The sequence below is a fragment of the Xenopus tropicalis genome, chromosome 8 (assembly GCF_000004195.4).
Source record: "Xenopus tropicalis strain Nigerian chromosome 8, UCB_Xtro_10.0, whole genome shotgun sequence".
Classification (NCBI taxonomy): Eukaryota; Metazoa; Chordata; class Amphibia; order Anura; family Pipidae; genus Xenopus; species Xenopus tropicalis.
In genome coordinates, this window is record NC_030684.2 from 142,068,972 (window position 1) to 142,089,433 (window position 20,462).

At 52.1% G+C, this 20,462-nt stretch overlaps 2 protein-coding genes across 2 annotated transcripts; both read left to right on the plus strand.

Moving 5' to 3' along the window:
• Positions 1 to 1,532: 1,532 nt before the first annotated feature.
• Positions 1,533 to 9,183, plus strand: cct3 (chaperonin containing TCP1 subunit 3). Its single transcript, NM_204008.1, is given in 14 exon segments — positions 1,533 to 1,562; positions 3,404 to 3,465; positions 3,558 to 3,608; positions 3,711 to 3,773; positions 4,049 to 4,145; positions 4,943 to 5,060; positions 5,149 to 5,335; positions 5,760 to 5,909; positions 6,139 to 6,271; positions 6,921 to 7,002; positions 7,223 to 7,403; positions 7,483 to 7,728; positions 8,240 to 8,371; positions 8,825 to 9,183. Coding segments are annotated over 14 exon segments (1,647 nt in total). The 5' UTR covers positions 1,533 to 1,534; the 3' UTR covers positions 8,942 to 9,183.
• Positions 9,184 to 10,183: 1,000 nt separating this feature from the next.
• Positions 10,184 to 19,398, plus strand: glmp (glycosylated lysosomal membrane protein). Its single transcript, XM_031891453.1, has 7 exons — positions 10,184 to 10,388; positions 10,521 to 10,707; positions 16,197 to 16,454; positions 16,548 to 16,736; positions 17,238 to 17,453; positions 17,555 to 17,832; positions 18,168 to 19,398. The coding sequence occupies exons 2-7, from the start codon at positions 10,627 to 10,629 to the stop codon at positions 18,334 to 18,336; spliced, it is 1,191 nt and encodes a 396-aa protein (XP_031747313.1). The 5' UTR covers positions 10,184 to 10,388; positions 10,521 to 10,626; the 3' UTR covers positions 18,337 to 19,398.
• Positions 19,399 to 20,462: the final 1,064 nt, after the last annotated feature.

Genomic DNA, 20,462 nt, shown 5'->3' on the forward strand with positions numbered 1-20,462 from the left:
GGGCATTTCGGTGGATAATTTTGTTGTCACACAAGAACTGCATCCCGAGTACAATGCAGGCCCTGTAAAATCTGTAATAAACTCAGATCAGTATAAAGAAATAGTATTATACAGGTACTGTTTTATTATTACAGAGAAAAGGGAATCATTTAACCATTAAATAAACCCAATAGGGCTGTTCTGCCCCCAATAAGGGGTAATTATATCTTAGTTGGGATCAAGTACAGGTACTGTTTTATTATTACAGAGAAAAGGGAATCATTTAACCATTAAATAAACCCAATAGGGCTGTTCTGCCCCAATAAGGGGTAATTATATCTTAGTTGGGATCAAGTACAGGTACTGTTTTATTATTACAGAGAAAAGGGAATCATTTAACCATGAAATAAACCCAATAGGGCTGTTCTGCCCCAGTAAGGGGTAATTATATCTTAGTTGGGATCAAGTACAGGTACTGTTTTATTATTACAGAGAAAAGGGAATCATTTAACCATGAAATAAACCCAATAGGGCTGTTCTGCCCCCAATAAGGGGTAATTATATCTTAGTTGGGATCAAGTACAGGTACTGTTTTATTATTACAGAGAAAAGGGAATCATTTAACCATGAAATAAACCCAATAGGGCTGTTCTGCCCCAATAAGGGGTAATTATATCTTAGTTGGGATCAAGTACAGGTACTGTTTTATTATTACAGAGAAAAGGGAATCATTTAACCATTAAATAAACCCAATAGGGCAGTTCTGCCCCCAATAAGGGGTAATTATATCTTAGTTGGGATCAAGTACAGGTACTGTTTTATTATTACAGAGAAAAGGGAATCATTTAACCATGAAATAAACCCAATAGGGCTGTTCTGCCCCCAATAAGGGCCTGTTGGTTAAAATGATCACCTGATTCCAACACTAACAGGGAGTAAAGCAAAACATATATATGTATATGGCTGCCATGGCAACCCCACCAAAATGAGCTGTCCTTGCACCACATAATAAGGCAGAGTTATATTATTTAGATACAAGGGACCCCACTTATTTAGAATTAACAACACTGACAGAGGTTTCCATCACTACAGGGTCTCCTTTCACAGAGGCCTCATTGACTGAAATAGGCGCTTTACCTAATATAGACATGTGAGGTACTGCATTGAATTGGTTCCTACAAACTACAATTCCCATAATGCAACATTTTACAGCGCCTCCTTCGGACTGTAGCGCTGCGCGCAAGCGCATTGTACTTCCCGTCGCCATAGCTACAACTACAATTCCCTGTATGCCTTGCGGTCGGACATGCGCACTAGACCAACCGTCACCATGCGGCTTGTAACTGACGGAGAGTAGCCCATCAAACTTGATTATCCCTGCCCTGTTAGCCCCTCCCTGCCGACCGCGATTGGCTGCGCCGTGCTTAGCGCGTCTCTTATTGGTTTAAGGTGACGGACTGACGGGTTAGGTTGCGCGATAAGGAGGTGGTTCGTTTCTTTCTTTCTCCAGAAGCTTCTTCCCCGAAGCCGGCTCTGTAATCTCCCCGCCGCCAGGATGATGGGCCGCCCGGTGCTTGTGTTGAGTAAGTGGTTGGGGTTGGGCGGGGTAGGAAGGCTCCAGGGTACGGGGAAGGAAGCTTGCTCTGTCATGGTGGCCTGAAGCCCCGGGAGTGTGATAGAATGAGGGCACTACAGGGCATGCTGGGTAGGAGGGAGGGCCACTAACATGCCATATAGGCTGCTGGGAGTTGTAGTGCCTCATTCCTTTATTACTCCCTATATACAGTGATCGCGCCCATGGCCGGTACCGAGTTATAGTTATACACTGGCAAAGGGAAAGTAACCCCGCACTATCGTTTCCTCCAATCAGGAAGGTTCTGCTAGTAATCATAGGAAGGGTTATTCCCACATAAGGGTTTAGTTTTATTCATCACTGGGACCTCTGCTTAATAAGAACCTCAGTGCCAAGTAACCACTACATCTTAATCATTGAGACCCCCCCCCCCCGGGATTGTAATCTCCCTAGCACCCCCCCCCCCGGGATTGTAATCTCCCTAGCACCCCCCCCCCGGGAGTGTGATCTCCCTAGCACCCCCCCCCCCCGGGAGTGTGATCTCCCTAGCACCCCCCCGGGAGTGTGATCTCCCTAGCACCCCCCCCCCCGGGAGTGTGATCTCCCTAGCACCCCCCCCCCCGGGAGTGTGATCTCCCTAGCACCCCCCCCCCGGGAGTGTGATCTCCCTAGCACCCCCCGGGAGTGTGATCTCCCTAGCACCCCCCCGGGAGTGTGATCTCCCTAGCACCCCCCCGGGAGTGTGATCTCCCTAGCACCCCCCCCCGGGAGTGTGATCTCCCTAGCACCCCCCCCCCAGGAGTGTGATCTCCCTAGCACCCCCCCCCCGGGAGTGTGATCTCCTAGCACCCCCCCCGGGAGTGTGATCTCCCTAGCACCCCCCCCCCCGGGAGTGTGATCTCCCTAGCACCCCCCCCCCGGGAGTGTGATCTCCCTAGCACCCCCCCCCGGGAGTGTGATCTCCCTAGCACCCCCCCCCCGGGAGTGTGATCTCCCTAGCACCCCCCCCCCGGGAGTGTGATCTCCCTAGCACCCCCCCCCCCGGGAGTGTGATCTCCCTAGCACCCCCCCCCCCCGGGAGTGTGATCTCCCTAGCACCCCCCCCCCCCGGGAGTGTGATCTCCCTAGCACCCCCCCCCCCCCCCCCGGGAGTGTGATCTCCCTAGCACCCCCCCCCCCCCCGGGAGTGTGATCTCCCTAGCACCCCCCCCCCCCCCCCCGGGAGTGTGATCTCCCTAGCACCCCCCCCCGGGAGTGTGATCTCCCTAGCACCCCCCCCCCGGGAGTGTGATCTCCCTAGCACCCCCCCCCCCCCCGGGAGTGTGATCTCCCTAGCACCCCCCCCCCCCCGGGAGTGTGATCTCCCTAGCACTCTGCTCCTTCCCCCTTGCATCCCAGTGGGCCGCTCTCTGAAGCCCCCCGCGTTTATTAAATGCCCAGTGGGTCTGACTCCTCCCACCAAAGCTGGAAATAGTTGGGCAATTGGCCAGTAGCATCACCATTTCCTTGCCACTCTGTTGGCCACTCCCCTCTGTGGCCCCGCTGGAGCGGAGATGGCAGGGGTTGGCCTGGGACTGGGGGGGTTTCTAGGCAGAGAGGCTGCAACCCAATTTCAGGGGGTTAGGAAAAGACTTTCCAACTGTACAACTATAACTCCCAGAATCCCTACCCACAAGCTTTGTTATTGGCTGGGATACCCACCAAAAGTAAAGTCTTTGCTTCTGTTACACAAGGGGGTTCTGGTTTGGTTAAATGGAGCTTTTATTGCCCATGCTTCTAGTTAAACCAGTCGGGGGTGTCTCCAGGCAGCAGGGCTGTAACTTACACATTCACTCTTACATTGTGTTTCAGGCCAGAACATAAAAAGGGAGTCTGGGAGGAAGGTCCAGAGTGGGAACATCAATGCTGCAAAGGTACCACCCTGCTGATCCATCAGCGCCACCTTATTCCCTAGCTCCCCGGTTGCGCTTTGCAGAACTGATCCGGATCTCTCTCTCTCTTTCAGACTATTGCAGACATCATTCGCACATGCCTTGGGCCCAGGGCTATGATGAAGGTAACTGGGGCAGCTACAGCTGTAGGAAGGGTGCGGGTTCTGCTACGGGCGGCGCCATATTGTGGGTCAGGGTTAGTAATTACTCATTTGCTCCCTTTCCAGATGCTGCTGGATCCCATGGGTGGAATTGTAATGACCAACGACGGCAATGCAATTCTTAGAGAGGTATGTGTAAAAACACTTTCTATGCATCTTTTAACTGTGTTTAGATGGAGGCCTGGTTGCTAAGGGCAGAGCAGTTAGCAACCAGTTAAACGTAACATGATATAAGCTGCCAGTTCAGTCCTTTTGGTGCCATCTGACGGGCCTGACCGGCTGAAAATCTGGCAGGTTGGATTGAGGACCATATCTGTGTGCTAATTTCTACTAGCCACATGGGTGGCACCTCGCTAGTGTAGGGCAAAGCTCACCCATAAAAACAAATCTCTGTCCCCCAACAGATCCAGGTGCAGCACCCAGCTGCCAAGTCTATGATAGAAATCAGCCGCACCCAAGACGAGGAGGTTGGCGATGGGACCACTTCTGTTATCATTCTGGGTGAGTTGCCTCAGGGGTTATGTGGCTGGGTGTGGGCATGGTATCTTGGGGGGTTGGTTAGGGGGCTGGGTGCAGGCATGGTATCTTGGGGGGTTGGTTAGGGGGCTGGGTGCAGGCATGGTATCTTGGGGGGTTGGTTAGGGGGCTGGGTGCAGGCATGGTATCTTGGGGGGTTGGTTAGGGGGCTGGGTGCAGGCATGGTATCTTGGGGGGTTGGTTAGGGGGCTGGGTGCAGGCATGGTATCTTGGGGGGTTGGTTAGGGGGCTGGGCACTGGCACGGTATCTTGGGGGGTTGGTTAGGGGGCTGGGCGCAGGCATGGTAGCTGGGGGTTGGTTAGGGGACTGGGCACTGGCATGGTATCTTAGGGGGTTGGTTAGGGGGATGGGCACTGGCATGGTATCTTAGGGGGTTGGTTAGGGAGCTGGGCACCGGCATGGTAGCTGGGGGTTGGTTAGGGGGCTGGGCACCGGCATGGTAGCTGGGGGTTGGTTAGGGGGCTGGGCACCGGCATGGTAGCTGGGGGTTGGTTAGGGGGCTGGGCACTGGCACGGTATCTTAGGGGGTTGGTTAGGGGGCTGGGCACTGGCACGGTAGCTGGGGGTGGGTTAGGGGGCTGGGCACTGGCGCGGTAGCTGGGGGTGGGCTGGGCGCTGGCACGGTAGCTGGGGGTGGGTTAGGGGGCTGGGCGCTGGCGCGGTAGCTGGGGGTGGGTTAGGGGGCTGGGCACTGGCGCGGTAGCTGGGGGTGGGCTGGGCGCTGGCGCGGTGTATCTAACACATTACGCCTATATCACAGCTGGAGAGATGTTGTCGGTTGCGGAACAGTTCTTGGAGCAGCAGATGCACCCTACTGTGGTTATCAGCGCCTATCGGAAAGCCCTGGACGACATGGTCAGCACCCTGAAGGAGATCAGGTAGGGCGCGGGGATCCTGTTGTGCCTGGGGGAACGAGAATTTAGTGTGTTTGTGCCGTTACACCTCCCGTCTCTGTCCCCCCCCCAGCACCCCAGTCGATACAAATGACCGCGAGCTGATGCTGAAGATCATTAACAGTGCGGTCAATACCAAGGCGATCAAGCGCTGGGCGGATATGGCCTGTGGCATCGCTCTGGACGCCGTAAAAACCGTCGAATTGGAGGAGAACGGCCGAAAGGAGATCGACATCAAGAAATACGCCAAAGTGGAGAAGGTGAGACGCCATTGTGTGCCGGGGAATTCCCCTCCCCCAGGTACAGAATATTTAGGTTTTATAGCTCGGGGGGGGGGGGGGGGGGGGGAATATTAAAGTGGTACTACACTTTGAATTCCCACAGTATGGTGTAGGCAGACTGTTTGCAATTGGTCTTTTTTTTTTTTTTGTTTTTGTTCTGCAGCTTTCCAGTTAGGCAATTTTTAGTTATCTTGTTGCTAGGGTTCAGTTTACCCTAGAAACTTAGCAATGGTTTGAATGAGAGATGGGAAGATGAATAAGAGCTACTGAATTAAAAGCTACACAGCAGTAGGGTTTGTTGTTTTGTTGCCAGGGTCGGTGACCCCCATTTGAAAAGCTGGAAAGAAAAAGCAGAATTTAACATTGACTTGCCCCTAAGTGTTTCCTTTCTCCCCACTATTAGATTCCCGGGGGGATTATTGAAGACTCCTGTGTTCTACGGGGCGTCATGGTCAACAAGGACGTCACTCACCCCAAGATGCGGCGCTTGATCAAGAACCCTCGTATCGTTCTCCTGGATTGCTCCTTGGAGTACAAGAAGGGGGAGAGCCAGGTATGCAGAGAGATTCCCGGTGGGGGGGCCCCTGAATCCCCCCCAGTCCGACCCCGCTGACGGCTTATATACAGCAGGGGGTTCTGTTATGACTGGAGCCCCTAGCAACGTAACACACAGGCTCCTCCTACACAGGTTCTGTGCCCCATAGATACCCCGTGCCCCATATGGTTCTTCTCGCCCACCTCGTATGGCGCTTTATCCCCACAATAACATTCCCCCCCCACAGACAGAGATTGAGATCACGCGCGAGGAGGACTTCGCCCGCATTCTGCAGATGGAGGAGGAGTACATCCAGCAGGTCTGCGAGGACATCATCCGACTCAAGCCCGACGTTGTCATCACTGAGAAGGGCATCTCCGGTAATGATCTGTCACCTAGGAACTCTGGGGGGGGGTAGGAGTGCAAGCTTATGGGCCACATACCCCCCAGCTGTGGGGGTCCAAGGGCTGCCTCCCAAAAACTGCCACCCTAGGCACCGGCACCCAGTTACCTATGTATAAATACCCCCTAGCCACAGGCCCTGTGTCCATGGCACCCTGCAGCAGCCCCTGGGGCCATATTTATGCACCCCTAGGGGTATATTTATCATGTGGAGTTAAACATTACCAATGATGTTGCTCGTAGCAACCAATCAGATGCTTTGGTTTTCTAATTGTTGAAATCTAATTTGCTTCCTCTGGGCAACATCACTGGTAATGTTTCACTCCACTTATTACTAGGGATGCACCGAACCCACTTTTTGGGGGTTCGGCCGAAGGGTTAAAAGTTGTCACGCGCTCTGCACGCTGCAACAAAAAATTTTCCCAGTACCATTTAACCCTTTCTGAATGCTATTTATGATTCGGTTCGGCCGGAACCATCGCTTCGGCCGAAACCAAATCCATAAAAAAAAAATAAAGCCGGATTCGGCCCTACTTTTTACACAGCATGATAAATATACCCCCTAAATACCCCCATGGGGCAAGAGACTCCGCCTTCCCTATTTCTAATGCAATTTGTTTATTCCAGATCTGGCTCAGCATTACCTGGTGAAGGCCAACATCACGGCCATACGCAGAGTCCGCAAAACTGACAACAACAGAATAGCAAGGTGAGACCCCCCCTCATACAGAAATCCTGCTTCTATACCGACGGGGGGCCCCAGTTAGGTGGGATTTGGAGAACACCAGTGACCCTTATCCATTGGGGCCTTCAGGGAAGTAATGAGGTTTGGGGGGGCTCAGTCAGCCCTGGCAATGGGGCAATAAACGGCAGTGGGGACAGTTTTCTTTGCTGTACTTGACCTTCCTGCCCCGTCCTGTTCCCGGCAGAGCCTGTGGCGCTCGCATAGGCAGCCGCACAGACGAGCTGCGCGAAGAAGACGTCGGAACTGGCGCCGGGCTCTTCGAAATCAAGAAGATCGGAGATGAGTATTTCACCTTCATCACCGAGTGCAAGGACCCCAAAGCCTGCACCATTGTCCTGCGCGGAGCCAGCAAAGAGATCCTGGCAGTAAGTGCCTCCCAGCATCCTCTGCTTTTCTCCGCCCCCCCCCCCTTTTTTTTTTTTTAACCTTATTCCTTTCCCGCAGGAGGTAGAGCGTAACCTGCAGGATGCCATGCAAGTCTGTCGCAACGTGGTCATCGACCCTCACCTGGTGCCGGGGGGTGGAGCTGCCGAGATGAGCGTGGCTCATATCCTCACTGAGAAATCCAAGACCATGACGGGGGTGGAGCAATGGCCGTACCGCGCAGTGGCCCAGGCCCTCGAGGTCATACCCAGGACTCTCGTACAGAACTGCGGCGCCAGCACCATCCGTGTACTCACGTCTCTGAGGGTAAGTCCCAGGGAAATTCTGCAGCTTCATTGGCCGGTATATAAAGGCTTTTAAAGGGGAAGGAAAGGTGGAACCAACAAATGTATTTGTAGCTGTAATATTGGTGTGTAGGCGCCATCTCAGTGCATTGTGCCTGAGTCTGAGCTTTCAGCCAGCGCTACCCATTAGAACTGCTTTCAGCTAACCTATTGTTTCTCCTACTCCCATGTAACTGGAGGAGTCCCAAGCCGGACTTGGATTTCTTACTATTGAGTGCTATTCCGATACCTACTGGGAGATGCTATCTTGCTCCCTTCCCATTGTTCTGCTGATCGGCTGCTGGGGGTGAGGGGGGGGATATCACTCCAACTTGCAGTGCAGCAGTAAAGTGTGAGTGAAGTTTAATGAAGACTGAAGAAATTGGCAGACTCCACCTTTCCTTCTCCTATAAGCTGGGCCAGTAACTTGCGTGGGGCTGCATTTAGAGTCCCACCGTGTCCCCCAATAATATCCCTGCCGCTCTGTTCCCCAGGCCAAACACACACAGGAAGGCTGCCAGACCTGGGGAGTGGATGGGGAGGCCGGAGTTCTGGTCGACATGAAGGAATTGGGCATCTGGGAGCCGCTGGCTGTCAAGCTGCAAACCTACAAAACTGCAGTGGAGGTAAGGCCTGATGGGTAGTTAACCCTTCCCATGCTGCCCACTTTTGCACCGCACAGAATCTAGTTCTGGTATTGGTTCTGTAGATGTGTTCTGGGTGGGAATGAAGGGTTAATGGTAGCAATTAAGTTACTTTTCATTTACGCACGCTCAGGGGAGGGGGGGGTGTGAAGGCTGCGCAGGGGGGCCCATTGGGCTGTGTGAATTATATAGATGAGCCCCACACTCTTTGCCAGGGTCGGACTGGGGGGGGGTAGAGGGCCCACTGTGGCTATTGCCTTAGGGGCCCCTGAACCCCCCAGTCCAGCTCTGGCAAAAGGTGTGGGGCTCATCTATATAATTCGCATACAGAACATGCCCGGGTTTATATTTATAAAGCTGGACAAGACGGTGAAAACAAAATGGCGGGCGTGGGGGCTATAATTTTTTACAGTCGCATTGTTTCCTTCCCCACAGACGGCCATTCTGCTGCTCCGCATTGACGACATCGTATCGGGCCACAAGAGAAAGGGAGAAGACCACGGCAGGCAGCCGGCAGCCCCCGGCCCACAGGCCCCCCCAGAAGCAGAATGAGGAGGGAGAGTAAAGGACGGAACGGCGCCGGCGTCCCACCGAAGCACTTGAACAGCTTTATTTTATTTTTTTCATTAAAGCTGTTGTCTCCGCCCACCGCCTCTGTATCCGCATCCTGGCAGGGCGGAAACGTTCTATTTATTACGGTGTGGGAGGAGCCTGACGGGAGGCTTAGGGGAGATTGTAAGAGAAACATCTATGTAACGATTCGCTACCGACAATAAAACTTCGTTTGGATTCCACTTGTGTGTGTTTGCCTGATTTATGGGGTGTCATTTGTATAAACCTGCACCCCGAAAATATATATAATAGATCTAAATTAGACTATTCCCCATAGGTGTATAATGCAATGATGCTTTACTTACCCTTTAAATAGGAAAAGGTGTGTTTTTTTTTTTTTTTTTTTTTTGACAAATCTGAAGTAGTGTAACATTTTGCTGCTGTATTTGAAACCCGGGGGGAGGGGGGGCACAGCTTCTATTGGGATAAATGATTCGGCAGCTAGAGGACAGGGTTTCATTGATGTTTAAAGGGGAAATAAAGCCTTTGTAATATTCCTGCTAAAACGAGCAATGTGTAATATACAAGTGTGTTTGGGTGTGTCCCAAGGTTCCTACCCCAGATGCAGCACAGTATGGTGTGGGCGGGGGGGGCTCAGTATTTTGCAATGATTTAAACTGATCTCTTATAGAAAATCATATAGTTAAATGCACAAGTCCAGGGGCACAAAGGCAAAGTGGGTCCCCTCTCTGCTCTCTCACTAGCTTTTTGCACTATCCTGGGCATGCTCAGTGCTGCCGATGTGCGTCCTATGTGTACAGACCAATCCCTTGGCTCTGCTATGGATATGGGGGCATGACTGGGGTTCATAGAGGCCTTAGAATGAAGCAAGTTGCTGGGTGTGATTACATCAGGTTGGGTTAATACTAAATGTGTAATGCTTGGTTGGACTCTCTGGGGTGGGGGACACCAAAGTCTGACAGCCCCATATGACAGAGGCAGTTTGGGAAATGGGGAATGTTTATTATAGAGTGTATTACCGGTGAGCGACCAATGAGCAATTGGATTTTAACACCTACAAGTTGGAAAACAAAAGCTCTGATTGGTTGCTATGGGCAACATCACCCACCCATGTTTCTAGCCATTTGGCTACCATTTGTGGGGTAATTGCCCCCCCCCCCCCCCCACTTCCCTATATAATATATAGTCCTTGCGTCTCCCCATAGAGGGGGCAAATGCCTGAGGGGCAGCAGTAAGAGCCATAGGCAATTGGGCAGTTTGAGTCTCTCCCAGCCGGGGCCCGTACCCCCCGCAGAGCCCTGTATTGGGCAAAGGCCGCCTGACAGACCCCGGCTTTATATTGGGCTATTGCGGCCTCCGTATGTTACTGGCTCTGCCCGCACTCACTGGGGCCAATCGGCCCGCAAGCGATCCCTGAGCGCCAAGAGCAGCGCCTGTCTGCCCCGGGGCATCATGGGAGTCAGCGCCTGTCTGCCCCGGGGCATCATGGGAGTCAGTGCCTGTCTGCCCCGGGGCATCATGGGAGTCAGCGCCTGTCTGCCCCGGGGCATCATGGGAGTCAGCGCCTGTCTGCCCCGGGGCATCATGGGAGTCAGCGCGTCACCTGACTGATCATGTGACAAGCCGGAAGCGATACCGGGGAAACAGAAGCGGCAGTCGGGGAAATGGCTAGTGACCGGGGGTGGCGGCTGCTCCTGTTCGGGCTCCTGTGTGTAGGGGCCCTGGGGCAGGAGCAGAGCCGGGAGGTGAGTCTGTTCTGTATTATACAGGGGTAAGTAGGGGAGGGGCATTATACAGGGGTATGTAGGGGAGGGGGCATTATACAGGGGTAAGTAGGGGAGGGGGGCATTATACAGGGGTATGTAGGGGAGGGGCATTATACAGGGGTATGTAGGGGAGGGGGCATTATACAGGGGTATGTAGGGGAGGGGCATTATACAGGGGTATGTAGGGGAGGGGGGCATTATACAGGGGTATGTAGGGGGGGGGGCATTATACCAGGGGTATGTAGGGGAGGGGGGCATTATACAGGGGTTATGTAGGGGAGGGGGCATTATACAGGGGTATGTAGGGGAGGGGGCATTATACAGGGGTATGTAGGGGAGGGGGGCATTATACAGGGTATGTAGGGGAGGGGGGCATTATACAGGGGTATGTAGGGGAGGGGGCATTATACAGGGGGTATGTAGGGGAGGGGGGCATTATACAGGGGTATGTAGGGGAGGGGGCATTATACAGGGGTATGTAGGGGAGGGGGCATTATACAGGGGTATGTAGGGGAGGGGGCATTATACAGGGGTATGTAGGGGGGGGGGGCATTATACAGGGGTATGTAGGGGAGGGGGCATTATACAGGGGTATGTAGGGGAGGGGGCATTATACAGGGGTATGTAGGGGAGGGGGGCATTATACAGGGGTATGTAGGTGGAGGGGGGCATTATACAGGGGTATGTAGGGGAGGGGGGCATTATACAGGGGTATGTAGGGGAGGGGGCATTATACAGGGGTATGTAGGGGAGGGGGGCATTATACAGGGGTATGTAGGGGAGGGGGCATTATACAGGGGTATGTAGGGGAGGGGGGCATTATACAGGGGTATGTAGGGAGGGGTATTATACAGGGGTATGTAGGGGAGGGGCATTATACAGGGGTAAGTAGGGGAGGGGGGCATTATACAGGGGTATGTAGGGGAGGGGGGCATTATACAGGGGTATGTAGGGGAGGGGGGCATTATACAGGGGTATGTAGGGGAGGGGGGCATTATACAGGGGTATGTAGGGGAGGGGGGCATTATACAGGGGTATGTAGGGGAGGGGGGCATTATACAGGGGTATGTAGGGGAGGGGGGCATTATACAGGGGTATGTAGGGGAGGGGCATTATACAGGGGTAAGTAGGGGAGGGGGGCATTATACAGGGGTATGTAGGGGAGGGGGGCATTATACAGGGGTATGTAGGGGAGGGGGCATTATACAGGGGTATGTAGGGGAGGGGGCATTATACAGGGGTATGTAGGGGAGGGGCATTATACAGGGGTATGTAGGGGAGGGGGGCATTATACAGGGGTATGTAGGGGAGGGGCATTATACAGGGGTATGTAGGGGCATTATACAGGGGTATGTAGGGGAGGGGCTTTATACAGGGGTAAGTAGGGGAGGGGGCATTATACAGGGGTATGTAGGGGCATTATACAGGGGTATGTAGGGGAGGGGCTTTATACAGGGGTAAGTAGGGGAGGGGGCATTATACAGGGGTATGTAGGGAGGGGCATTATACAGGGGTATGTAGGGGAGGGGCATTATACAGGGGTATGTAGGGGAGGGGGCATTATACAGGGGTATGTAGGGGAGGGGGGCATTATACAGGGGTAAGTAGGGGAGGGGGGGCATTATACAGGGGTATGTAGGGGAGGGGGCATTATACAGGGGTATGTAGGGGAGGGGCATTATACAGGGGTATGTAGGGGAGGGGGCATTATACAGGGGTATGTAGGGGAGGGGGCATTATACAGGGGTATGTAGGGGAGGGGGCATTATACAGGGGTATGTAGGGAGGGGCATTATACAGGGGTATGTAGGGGAGGGGGCATTATACAGGAGTATGTAGGGGAGGGGGCATTATACAGGGGTATGTAGGGGAGGGGGCATTATACAGGGGTATGTAGGGGAGGGGGCATTATACAGGGGTATGTAGGGGAGGGGCATTATACAGGGGTATGTAGGGGAGGGGGCATTATACAGGGGTATGTAGGGGAGTGGGTAGTACGACATGCAGGGAAGAAAGGGTTAATGGAAGGAATGCAGCTGCCAGCGAATCAGAAAGCAGAAGTGGCTGTGCTGGGACAAAGGGAACCAGAGGACACACAGAGCTGTGATTGGGCATGTCATTAACCCCTTCAGCTCCTCCCAGTACTGTAGCACTAATGGTTTGGCACAGCAGTAGCACAGAATGCCCCTCTAGCCCCGCCCCATGTAACTGCCCCCTGCTGCCTGATACCTAGTGCTGGGCGGTATGACCAAAAATTTATATCACGGTATTTTTCAAAATTATATCGGTATCACGGTATTTGACGGTATTTTTTTTCCCCCATGCATGATTAGGTGACCACCCCAAACACCCGCCACCCGCACCCCCCCGCCACCCCAAACACCCCCCCATCCGCACGCAGCCCCCCCACCCCCCCATCCGCACGCACCCCCCCACCCCAAACACCCCCCATCCGCACGCACCCCCCCCCACCCCCACGCACCCCCCCCACCCCAAACACCCCCCCATCCGCACACACACCCCCCACCCCACCCCAAACACCCCCCATCCCCTTCACATAAATATAACCCCCCACCCCACCCCCCCCAAACACCCCCCCATCCCCTTCACATAAGTATAACCCACCCACCCCCACCCCAAACACCCCCCCATCCCCTTCACATAAATATAACCCCCCACCCCACCCCACCCAAACACAACCCCATCCCCTTCACATAAGTATAACCCACCCACCCCCACCCATCCCCTTCACATAAAATATAATTACTGGCCAGGAACCCCCCGACAGCTCACATTGGTATCCGACTCTGAATGCGTCCTAGTGATGGCGCTTTTGTAGAGTGTGCGCGCTGACGTCACGTGCGCACCCGGAAGTATTCAGCACACCGGTATGGGGGTATGTAGAAAATTCATATCGGTTTCAAAAAAACAAAACGGTGATCGGTTTTTACCGGTATACCGCCCAGCACTACTGATACCCATGTATTGTGGGGGTGCCGACAAGCCCCCCCAGTCTCATAGAACTATAACTAATAACCATGTTGTGCCCCCCAGTCTCACAGAACTCCTACTAATACCCATGTTGTGCCCCCCAGTCTCACAGAACTCCTACTAATACCCATGTTGTGCCCCCCAGTCTCACAGAACTCCTACTAATACCCATGTTGTGCCCCCAGTCTCACAGAACTCCTACTAATACCCATGTTGTGCCCCCAGTCTCACAGAACTCTAATACCCATGTTGTGCCCCCAGTCTCACAGAACTCCTACTAATACCCATGTTGTGCCCCCCAGTCTCACAGAAACTCCTACTAATACCCATGTTGTGCCCCCCAGTCTCACAGAACTCATACTTATACCCATGTTGTGCCCCCCAGTCTCACAGAACTCATACTAATACCCATGTTGTGCCCCCCAGTCTCACAGAACTCCTACTAATACCCATGTTGTGCCCCCCAGTCTCACAGAACTCCTACTAATACCCATGTTGGTGCCCCCAGTCTCACAGAACTCCTACTAATACCCATGTTGTGCCCCCCAGTCTCACAGAACTCCTACTAATACCATGTTGTGCCCCCCAGTCTCACAGAACTCCTACTAATACCCATGTTGTGCCCCCCAGTCTCACAGAACTCCTACTAATACCCATGTTGTGCCCCCCAGTCTCACAGAACTCCTACTAATCCCCATGTTGTGCCCCCCAGTCTCACAGAACTCCTACTAATACCCATGTTGTGCCCCCCAGTCTCACAGAACTCCTACTAATACCCATGTTGTGCCCCCCAGTCTCACAGAACTCATACTTATACCCATGTTGTGCCCCCCAGTCTCACAGAACTCCTACTAATACCCATGTTGTGCCCCCCAGTCTCACAGAACTCCTACTAATACCCATGTTGTGCCCCCCAGTCTCACAGAACTCCTACTAATACCCATGTTGTGCCCCCCAGTCTCACAGAACTCCTACTAATACCCATGTTGTGCCCCCCAGTCTCACAGAACTCCTACTAATACCCATGTTGTGCCCCCCAGTCTCACAGAACTCATACTTATACCCATGTTGTGCCCCCCCAGTCTCACAGAACTCCTACTAATACCCATGTTGTGCCCCCCAGTGTCACAGAACTCCTACTAATACCCATGTTGTGCCCCCCAGTCTCACAGAACTCCTACTAATACCCATGTTGTGCCCCCCAGTCTCACAGAACTCCTACTAATACCCATGTTGTGCCCCCCAGTCTCACAGAACTCCTACTAATACCCATGTTGTGCCCCCCAGTCTCACAGAACTCCTACTAATACCCATGTTGTGCCCCCCAGTCTCACAGAACTCCTACTAATACCCATGTTGTGCCCCCCAGTCTCACAGAACTCATACTTATACCCATGTTGTGCCCCCCAGTCTCACAGAACTCATACTAATACCCATGTTGTGCCCCCCCAGTCTCACAGAACTCCTACTAATACCCATGTTGTGCCCCCCAGTCTCACAGAACTATAACTAATCCCCATGTTGTGCCCCCCAGTCTCACAGAACTCCTACTAATACCCATGTTGTGCCCCCCAGTCTCACAGAACTCCTACTAATACCCATATTGTGCCCCCCAGTCTCACAGAACTCATACTAATACCCATATTGTGCCCCCCAGTCTCACAGAACTCCTACTAATACCCATGTTGTGCCCCCCAGTCTCACAGAACTATAACTAATCCCCATGTTGTGCCCCCCAGTCTCACAGAACTCCTACTAATACCCATGTTGTGCCCCCCAGTCTCACAGAACTCCTACTAATACCCATGTTGTGCCCCCCAGTCTCACAGAACTATAACTAATCCCCATGTTGTGCCCCCCAGTCTCACAGAACTCCTACTAATACCCATGTTGTGCCCCCCAGTCTCACAGAACTCATACTAATACCCATATTGTGCCCCCCAGTCTCACAGAACTATAACTAATCCCCATGTTGTGCCCCCCAGTCTCACAGAACTCCTACTAATACCCATGTTGTGCCCCCCAGTCTCACAGAACTATAACTAATCCCCATGTTGTGCCCCCCAGTCTCACAGAACTCCTACTAATACCCATGTTGTGCCCCCCAGTCTCACAGAACTCATACTAATACCCATATTGTGCCCCCCAGTCTCACAGAACTCATACTAATACCCATATTGTGCCCCCCAGTCTCACAGAACTCCTACTAATACCCATATTGTGCCCCCCAGTCTCACAGAACTCCTACTAATACCCATATTGTGCCCCCCAGTCTCACAGAACTCCTACTAATACCCATGTTGTGCCCCCCAGTCTCACAGAACTCCTACTAATACCCATATTGTGCCCCCCAGTCTCACAGAACTCCTACTAATACCCATGTTGTGCCCCCCAGTCTCACAGAACTCCTACTAATACCCATGTTGTGCCCCCCAGTCTCACAGAACTCCTACTAATACCCATATTGTGCCCCCCAGGTGTGGCTGCAGTACAACCCGGGCACGTTGGACACGTCGGTGAATGTGCTGCACGCCCGCGCCGTGGGTAACGGGAGCACCATTCACTACGTGTGGAGCACCCTGGGCACCCCGGCCGTGCTGCTCATCTACAGCGAGAGCGAGACCAGCCAACTGCGCGTCAACTGGAGCAAACTGCTCTCCCCGGAGCCCCAAGGGGCCCTCAGCGTGGAGCCGGCCGCCAGTGTGCGCTACGCCACCGCCATCTTGTTCACCAGGGTAAGTGATTATGGGGTAGGGGTAAGATCAAAGTGTGGGGGGCTCATTCCCTAAGCACACCCTTTATACAATGACGACTTATTCGCCCCCCAGATCTTCGAGTATCAGGACGTGAACAACACGGCGAACTTCTCCGGGACAGACGAGAAATACTTCTACCCTCCGTACGACTTGTCCCGCCTCCGCTGGGAGAACGCCAACGCCAGCGTAAACGCCACTTCCCTCAGCGCCAACCTGACCTCCGACCCCAGCAGCTTCCAGAATGGCAGCGTCTCTTTCAGGGTAATGGGAATGGAGCACGAGGCCTATTCCTAGCAACTTTGCAATTGGTCTTCATCATTTATTTCTTATAGTTTTTAAATTATTTCTCTTCTTCTGACTCTTTGCAGCTTTCAAATGGGGGTCACTGACCCCGGCAGCCAAACCCTATTGCTCTGTGAGGCTCCAGTTTTATTGTTATTGTTACTTTTTATCACTTATTTTTCTATTCAGGTCCCTCTCCTATTTATTTACCAGATTCCCGTTCAAGCCACTGCCTGGTTGCTAAGGTAACTAGGACCCTAGCAACCAGATAGCTGCTGAACAAAAATTGAAATAATTCAAAAACTACAAATAATAAAAAATGAAGACCAATGGCAAATTATCTCATAATATTGCTCTCTACATCATACTAAAGCTTAACCCTAAGGTGAACAACCCCCGTAAGGGCAAGAGCGTTTGAGGCATGGTCATACTTTCCCTTTAATCAATTAATTAATACTGAATTGTATCCATTTGATCTAGATCTCTGCATACAGCACAGCAGGGCGGGACACCTCCTCCCCGCGCCTGCGCCATACGGCCAACTGCACCAAGCTGGAGTTCCTGTTGGCGGGTATCCGGCCGCGGGGCAACAACTCCCGCTTTGCCCTAGAGATGGCGACCGTCGAGCAGGAGGGGGGCAAGAAAATGCAGTCCGTCCGCTCTATTGACGACGAGTACACCCCCTCGGTATTCGAGGTAAAGCCGCCTCCCTGTTTGTGAGCATTCTGGGAGTTGTAGTGCTAAATAATGGGGGTCTTTGGCCTGGGCCGTTCTATTAACCCCTTGTTATCTGGCAGATGATGCAGTTGGTGCCGGACGCCCCCAATTCCAGCCTTGCCCGCGGCTTCCTGCAGTGGAAGTCTGTCGCCTACGGCTCCCCCAATGGCACCAGAGCGGATATCCTCCCGTGCCAGCTGTACCCGCTGCGGCCCGTGAACGCCACCTTCCCTGCTGGCAGCATTGCCCACGCCTACTTCGGAGACGCCCTGGGAGACGCCTACAACCTGGAGGCCTTTAATATCTCCTTCGGGATAGCGGACGGCGACTTTTACGACAAGAACCAATTTTTAAGCTGGTGAGTGGGGTCCATGGCTCTAATCATTTGATTGGCCGTTAGTAGGTCTATTCCCATGATTGCACCTTGGGGCAGTTGTGATGCCCAAAGCTTATTCTTATGGCCCTTTTCTACCCGTACCTGCAGCCATTATCGCCTCCCAGCTGTAGCCTTTTACTCCACATACAACAGCGCCTCCATGTAAAGCTCAGGCCAACTGCAGAACTGCACCCTGCTAATTCCATAGTTACATAGGGTTGAAAAAAGACCAGAGTCCATCAAGTTCAACCCACACCCTATACTGATCTATCTTTACCAACACATTCAATTGTCTTAACCTTACTCTGTACTCGCAGGTCGGCCCTGATTGGCTACGGTGACCCACCCCGGGACTCCTTCTCCATCCTGGTCATCTGTATAATGGCGGTGGCCCTGGGCACGCCCCTCTTGCTGCTCATTATCGGGGCCATTGTGGTGACAGCCATGAGGCACAAAGTCTACTCCAATTACGAGCCCATAAACTGAGGACCAATGGCATCGGGACTGACACAACACTGGACTTATTAATAACTGGAAGCTCAATCCTGTCCCTGGGCCTGGCGGCACAGAGTCTCATTGGGTTCCCTGGACCAGCACCAGCGCTACTTTTTGTTTGTTTGTTTGTTTTCCCCCTCAGCAGCTGCCTCACTGATGGAAACACTGTATTTCTGCCACATTTCTTGCCAAAAACCACTACTTTTTTAATTCCCCTGTGCGGTGACTGTAGCTGTGCCGGCCCCAGGTAGGTTCGCTTTTAAAGGGGAAGTTTACATGGGATTCTAGAATGGACCGGAGCCCAAACTTCTGTAAGACTTGCTTTAGCCAATGGGGACCTTCAGTCGTGGCTTCTCTTTATTGGCCGCGCTGGTGGGGGGGTGGATCTTACTGCCCGTGCTGGTGGGGGGGTGGATCTTACTGCCCCTCGGTGCTGCCATATTGCGCTTAGTACTTGAATATAGAAATGAGCTGAAGGGGCTCCTATTGGGCGCCTCAGGCTGCTACGGTGCAACTGACAGAAATCCAATTGGTTATATTTAGCCACGCCCACTCGATGGGGGGGTTGTTATATGTTAATTTGCTTCTAACATTCCTGCTGCCTTGTCCCCGCCCTCTGCTTCTGCCCCTTTCCTGAGGGGACGTGGGTATTGGCTGAAACTCTACCCCCCTCCCTTTGTGCATATGCATTAACCCTTTGAGCACCAGGCACTGTAGAATATATGGGGTTGGGCGTATACATTTTTCTGGAACCCTATAGCTCCATGCTCGCTCGGACCGGCAGTTACAGGGTTAAATACACACAGATTTTACTGTCAGTCAAATAAAAAGGGGAGGGAATTCCAAGCAAGTTTTTGAGCCAGGCAGCCAATCAGAGGGAACATATGGAAAGTGCCTCGTTAGGAGATGACTCTTCTACTACCAATTAGTAATGATTTGCTGTTTCTTATTAACACTTTATCTGCCCGTCCCCTTTCCTTTCTCCCCCAGCACCTTTACTGTGTAAATAACGCCTCTATTTGGTTTTTCAATAAAAAAAAGTATTTTTCGGGTTCCATTTTTTCATGTTTTGGGGCATTTAGTGTGAACTACAGCTCCCAGCATCCCCCACCAACACTGTACTGTGTGAGACAGCGACCTCTAGTGCCCAGGGGTCCTTAATAACCAACCATCTTTGGGAGATGGTACAGTACAGTGTTGGTGGAGGATGCTGGGAGCTGTAGTTCAGTTGTAGTGTCGTATTGGGCCTCTCCCAGCAGTGCTTCATGTCATATTGAGGTAAGGTGGAAATGAGAAAGGGCTGATGGGAAATGTTTCTGCCCCCAATAAGGGGTAATTATATCTTAGTTGGGATCAAGTACAGGTACTGTTTTATTATTACAGAGAAAAGGGAATCATTTAACCATGAAATAAACCCAATAGGACTGTTCTGCCCCAATAAGGGGTAATTATATCTTAGTTGGGATCAAGTACAGGTACTGTTTTATTATTACAGAGAAAAGGGAATCATTTAACCATGAAATAAACCCAATAGGGCGGTTCTGCCCCAATAAGGGGTAATTATATCTTAGTTGGGATCAAGTACAGGTACTGTTTTATTATTACAGAGAAAAGGGAATCATTTAACCATTAAATAAACCCAATAGGGCTGTTCTGCCCCCAATAAGGGGTAATTATATCTTAGTTGGGATCAAGTACAGGTACTGTTTTATTATTACAGAGAAAAGGGAATCATTTAACCATTAAATAAACCCAATAGGGCTGTTCTGCCCCAATAAGGGGTAATTATATCTTAGTTGGGATCAAGTACAGAATCTGTTTTATTATTACAGAGAAAAAGGAAATCATTTTTAAAAATGAGAATTATTTGCTTATAATGGAGTCTATGGGAGATGGCCTTTCCATAATTCGGAGCTTTCTGGATAATGGGTTTACGGATAAGGGGTCCAATACCTGCACTGGAATTTTTTTAACGTGGTTCCAATGATTATAATTGATGTTTCTGAGTGGGTTTTTCTACCCCGCCAGTGACCACTTTCCGCAGTGCCGGAGCCGAGATGCCCAGGGTACCGGAGCCAATATTTCCTGACAGATTGGGCAATTTAGTCTTAAATTTT